The 6,000-nt window shown below is 39.3% G+C and overlaps 1 protein-coding gene across 2 annotated transcripts in view; it reads right to left on the bottom strand.

Moving 5' to 3' along the window:
* The window catches only part of grin2bb (glutamate receptor, ionotropic, N-methyl D-aspartate 2B, genome duplicate b), a 95,853-nt gene extending 90,303 nt beyond the window's left edge, over positions 1–5,550 (bottom strand). Inside the window, exons 1-2 of one of the 2 annotated variants that reach the window (XM_086157006.1) lie at positions 5,071–5,550; positions 612–1,340 (exon numbers count right to left, since the gene is read on the bottom strand). In XM_086157006.1, coding sequence (XP_086013132.1) covers positions 612–620 — 9 coding nt within the window. In that variant the 5' untranslated portion in view covers positions 621–1,340; positions 5,071–5,550. Of the gene's footprint in view, positions 1–611; positions 1,341–3,174; positions 3,202–5,070 lie in introns of those variants that run through there. The other variant, XM_086157007.1, reaches the window with a different exon arrangement.
* Positions 5,551–6,000: the final 450 nt, after the last annotated feature.

The following is a 6,000-nucleotide window of genomic DNA, read 5'->3' on the forward strand; positions in this document are numbered from 1 at the left end:
TTATCTGCTTTTGCCATCATTTGCATTACCAGCCAATGGGCGAGATCCACCGTGCACGCCACAAGATGTGCAAGTACGCTACAGGATGCCAATCGACGAGAAAAACACTGATGCGATGAACTGATATTCCACGTGACAAGATATCTGTGGCGTTTCTTCTCTCACAATCCGTCCAGTTTTGATAAGTATGGACCAAATGGAAGGAAGTGCAGAAGCACAACAGAACTGCTTGGTAGTAACAGTAACAGTGATGACTCACCGTGGGAAATTATGCACTACGATACCATAATGGTGAGTAACAAGTGAAGCATTTAGGAAATTGTGTTTATCAAATGTTTCATATTCAATTTCCTGACATTATATAATTTCAAACCAAATATTTGAGAGATTAAATTAAAAGAAAGTAACTTGTATTTTTAGTTAAAACATATTTTCCATTTGGGTCTTAATGGGACTTTATTATTTATCACCATCACTCATATATTTTTGACACAGGAAAGTAAAAGCAAAAGTTCAGAGGGAAGTCACGCAGCACGAGTATTTTTGGAGGTGATCAGAAACAGCTCAAGTACCCACAAAATGCATGCCAGTTACACAAATCACAGGCTTACCTTGTACATTGCCTGCCTGGATCTCCTCTCTACTCTTCAGAACTGGCATGATGGAGTGATCTGGGATTCAACTCCTCCTTTCATAGCCTCGGATGAAGGGATGGTAGACAGACGAAGTCACGCACAGAGAGGAGGTTTGCGAGGCGAGAGAGGAATCTTCGGGGTTGATCGTAGCAGCGCGAGTTGAGGGGGGGGTTGACACTTGGTTAAAAAGTGTATCACTATACACACAATTTCGAATTAATGTACAAATGTTCTTAAATACGGTATAAATGGAAACTAACCCTATGGAAGTGGCACACTGCTGGCGTGCATTTAATATTTTAAGAAATTATTTCACAAATAAAGGGGTAAAAAAAAAAAAAGGCGGGCTATGCTTCTAACTCGGGCCTTTGGAAGATGAACATTGGTTCAGAATGCCGGCTTTGACCGTGAACTGAAGGTAAATAAAAAGAAAGACGAAGGCTGATGAAGGCTGCTGTGGGGATGTTCTTGCGTTTGCTGCTTTCCATGGGGTTCCAATTCCCCTTCCTCCTGCACCGGTGATAAAGCTCCCCCAGAAGTCTGCAAGTACGTGAACGGTGTTGCCGTGGAGATGCAAAGACGAGAAGCGGCGTACTGCGTGCTCACTCCTCTTCTCCCCTCCCTTTCTTTGACTTTCTTCTGCCCCTTGACACCGCTTGCCTAGCCAGTCATGATTATCAGTTTGCCGGTCAACTTTTACTCAGTCTGTAGAGGGAAAAGGAGAGAGAGATAGTGTCAGACTGCAGAGGACTGCTGCAGCAGGATGCCTGGCTGATAGAGGCTAAATGCTTCTGTGTCTACAAGTCAAATCGTGACGACAGGCCCCTTTCCTCTGCAATCCGAATGCGTCCGATGTCATCGTGCACTTACAGTACTTTGATAGTCAGCTTTAATAATTTTTAAAACGTTTTCTTTGCAGACTCCGGGCCCTGAGCTAAAGACATCATGATATATATGTATTAATACATCCTGAGTGTCGTAGTAATTGATATCAGTCACAGTCTCAGGACCAATCCCTGCCTTTTCAAAATGTCTCTATCTCAGCAGCTGTATCTGCAAAATTACTCCCTTTCTTTCATGTTCTATTTCCTTTCTTTTTTTTTTATTTATTTTCCCCCCCCGGCAGCTCAAATGGGTGATCTCACTAAATTGCTTTTGAATCGTCTGCTCTAGCTGTCAACATCATCAAACATAGAGGCTGCTGTATGTGGCAATACAAGACATGAATGAAAAGAAACATTTGATTGTTTTTCTGTGGGTGTATTTACAGAAATAGGATATTTCAGATTTATTTGAAGATTGCCTGTGGCTATGGATGTACACACTTATTTGTAAGTTTGTCATGTAGTGGGGGATATTTCCCAATCTTGTCCTGTTTCTAGTATTTGGTCTCAAGCTTCAAGCGTTCTGCCCACATGTTTGAATATATTTTTCAAAGCTAATATTTGTCTCTTCATTTAAGCCTTTGATTCACATGCAAAAATGTTTCTGGTTGCTAGTGCTGATATTTTCCACATGTTTTAAGTTCCTTTTTTTTTTTTCTTTAATTCTATTTTCAGTGTCACTCATTGCTCCTTTGTGTACTGAACATGCACCTGGGAAAAATGTGTCATGTGATGTTGAAGTACATCACCACCTCACCATCTGTCCACTCATTGGAAAAATTACTTTTTGTTTTCTGCATTATGTCTCCAGAGCCAGAAGTATCCTCGCTTGCACCAGATGCTCAGAAGGTTCCCTGGTATGTATCATATTGCTTATTTTGCCACATACTGGCCCAGCCTGCTTGATTTGGTAATATGTTTTTGCATCCAAGTTTGTCATGGGGATTTGGTCTTCAAAAAACAAACAAAAAAAAAAAAAAAAACACATAAAATGTCAATAAACTTGGGTCATTTTGGTTTGTCCCTGATTTTGATAGACTGGTCAGGATCACTGTTTCAGTGTTTTCAGTTTTGAGTACAAACCCAGATCGGGGTTTTGCACTGATTGGCATCAAAAATTAAGATACAGAAATCAAATATTTTTCCTCTATTTACGGTTTATTCTTTTGGCTTTCTTTAGATGTTTGTATGGAAGAATTGCTTCAGTCTGATTATTGTAGATTTTTAGCATATGTATTCTGCATTGCTGGCTGACAGTAGCTATTCCTGTTTAGCTAATTTAGCTTTGATGTCACCCAATCCTGTTCCTGAGCTTGAATTACATGCTTGTGCATTACATGAAGTTGAGGCAACATTGCATAGAGGCTGGGAATAAAGGGGGGGAGCAAACCTCAACATCAAATATCTTGAAGTTCAAACCAGTTTATCAACAATAAAGTTCAGAAATGTCTGATAGGATATTTTGAAATAAAGTGCCTGATAAGGTTTAATCTACAGAAAACTGTCATGGATAGAATTCTACCAAGTTTACCCATTTCCTTCCCTTCAATCATGGAAGGCTGCGCAAAGTGAGAACCCAAAAGAATGACTGAGAACAACTAAATTAAGCAATCTCTATATATAAAGTAAAATTAATCACAATAAGTAGCTCTTACACCATTTGTGGGCATCGCAAATCCAAATTTCGACCTCCGCCTGGCAGGGAGACAGGAACAAGAGAATCTGGCACAGGACAAAGGGAAACCCAGGCTATATTTACTTTTCATTCACACTTAAATGGAAACAGGTGGAAACGATCAAGACCTAAGTGAGGAGGAGGAACAGGTGGTGAACAGGTGAACAGGAGCTTCCTACTCCTGACAGGAAGAAGTTTGGGTTCTCACTTTTGCCTAGTCTTCCTTGGTAGAAGGGACTGAGGAAATAGGAAACTTGTAAGGACAACTGATGGATTAACCTTCATGACAGAAAACACTGTATTTATGATGAATAAGGAATATTTAAAAAGTGTTTTCACAAATGCATGTAATTCCTGTAAAAGTGAATTTTATTGAAGAGATTGGTGTTTGTCTGCAAATTTGTTTTTTTTATCCGGGTATTTTAAGGAGGATGTGTATAAGAATACACCAAGTTATTCATTCAGCAAAATTGAATTTCCAAAATGTTTGATGTGTTTAAAGTTGTTGTTTTTGTTTATTAAAATGAAGCCAACAGTTTGACCAAAGAAGAATGAAGAAAGTCCAAATCTGTCAATCCCCAAGTTTTAAGACTTCTGTAACCTCGGTCAATACAAATATACATATTCTGAAGCTTCTCTGTTTCATTCCAATATATTTTGATTGATACAGCTGAATTGGTTAGGAAGTTACTATTATGTGTCTATTTAAAGTATAAGGCAAAAAAATACATATATCAGGATTAAGTTATGTCCGTCCATGTTGTGAACCGGATGTGATTTAAGTCCAAGTCAAGTGATTCAAAGCCACTCCTGCACTACACATCTGTATTTTTTATTCTTTGACTTATTCATAGACAAATTAGGTGTTTCTTAAAATAGAACTAGCGAGAAACCTCATTGAGAAATGTTGCGCCTCGAAGTTTGGTCAAATCCTAACCACGAATGGAGATTGTGGTTAAATCTTTGTACTTAAGACCTTAAAACACTTGATAGCCTTAACAATTTATATTTTGTATTTTATTGTATTTCTTATTCTCCCTCCTTCCTACTATTATCTATTACTGTTATGTTTTTGCTTGAAACTCTGGCACAACGATTTCCTTCGGGATAAATAAAGTTGTTCTCATCTCAGATATATATCATGACACCACGTTGAAGTTTGTATACTTTGCTCTCACTGAGGTCTGGCCGGAGAAACGGAGCAAAGCAAAGCTAATGCGTGAGTCCAATTAGATCGTGATTCATTCCTGGAGATCCATCAAGTAAGAAAAGAGAAGACATGTAGAGGAGGAGGCGAGAATCATCGAGTTGCGTAGCAGTTGTACTTAAACGCACAAAACAGCGAGAGAACGGACTAAATGCATGCACGAAAACACATGCACCTGCACACTACACCAGATTAATTGAGTGAGTAACCGTATGTGAGCTGATGGAAAGTGCCTCGGCCAGTATTTTGCTGGTTTCTGACATGAATTAGAAATTAGAAAAGAAGCGATGACGCTCTAATCACCATTCAGAGTGTCCGGTTTGCATGAAATTCACACAGAAATGGTTGGGACATGGGTGGAGTTCAGAAGCTCGGCCTGCTATACAACCAATTGGTCACAGCAGGGTGAGGAAAGGTTTAGAGGAACAAGCAAACGTGTTGCAAAATTTGAAGAGGACCATCACAGAGAACCCTTTCATCAAAGTTCATGCAGGAGACGTTTCCACATGCAAATGCATTTTCACACACACACTGGAGCCAACACACTCACGCACATTTTGAGGTGTGCACACACACGGAATACACCCCGTCAGTACACACACTGACTGTTCATGCATGTGCATATATTCGGTTGCGAAAAAGTGAGTGCTATATTAATTCACTACTCACCTAATTAACTCTTTTCTGTACACATAATTTATAGACTGTAGTGGAGATGTTTTACAGAGGAGCAGAGTTGAGACACAAAAGCAAAGACAGAGCAAAACGAGTTCTTATTCCTTATTCCTTATTCCTTCATGACGACATCCCACGCTTGCTGGTGTGGGCCTATGTTACAGGGCGTAATTTTTCACCTTTAGGTTCAGTGCACACAAAATTTCAGGAATATGCCCATAGGCTAAAATATAATGAGGTAATGTTTAAAACAGGGCTTCCAAAAAGGTGTGACAATAAAAAAAAAAAATAGGAGAGACAAAGCATCAAACACAACATAAAGATAAAGCGGGGGGACAAAAGAGAGATGGGCAGTGATGAGATGGGATATTAAGTTATATCTAATTGAATCTGTCTATCAGTCTGTCTCTATCTAGAGCCTCCACACACTATCTTCAACGCCTCACATCCACAGCGAGGCATCACCCACTTAATCCACTGTTTGACATCCAACTAATTCCAAACTGGTCTCTCCTGCCTGGATGAGGATGAGGATGTAGACAAGTGAATGAGGTGGGGGGAAAAAAGCCGGTTCTGTATGATGTAAAGTCATCAAATTTCAAGAGTTGCATTTTTATGACAACTCAGTCGTGAAAATTGGATTCGGAGAAAATCCAAGGATTGGGTTTTGGAATTCTGCGAGTCTTTACGCACGACTTTGTAAGAAAGAGTAGTAAGACGGTAAAAGGACAGCTAATGTAATGGCTGCTGATGGACTGACAGAATGAAAATAAGCACAAATCAAGCATGAAATGGGATCCTCTCTAAATTACTCGAGATGGCCATTAGCACTTAACACTAAATGAAGCACAATAAATAGTATGAGTAGACTATAATTCATTAAAAAGTGAAAACTATTCCAAATTGCAATAAAATAATGCCTGG

The sequence above is a fragment of the Fistularia commersonii genome, chromosome 12 (assembly GCF_037954325.1).
Source record: "Fistularia commersonii isolate RoL2024-O1a breed Wild chromosome 12, RoL_Fcom_v1.0, whole genome shotgun sequence".
NCBI classification, from domain to species: domain Eukaryota; kingdom Metazoa; phylum Chordata; class Actinopteri; order Syngnathiformes; family Fistulariidae; genus Fistularia; species Fistularia commersonii.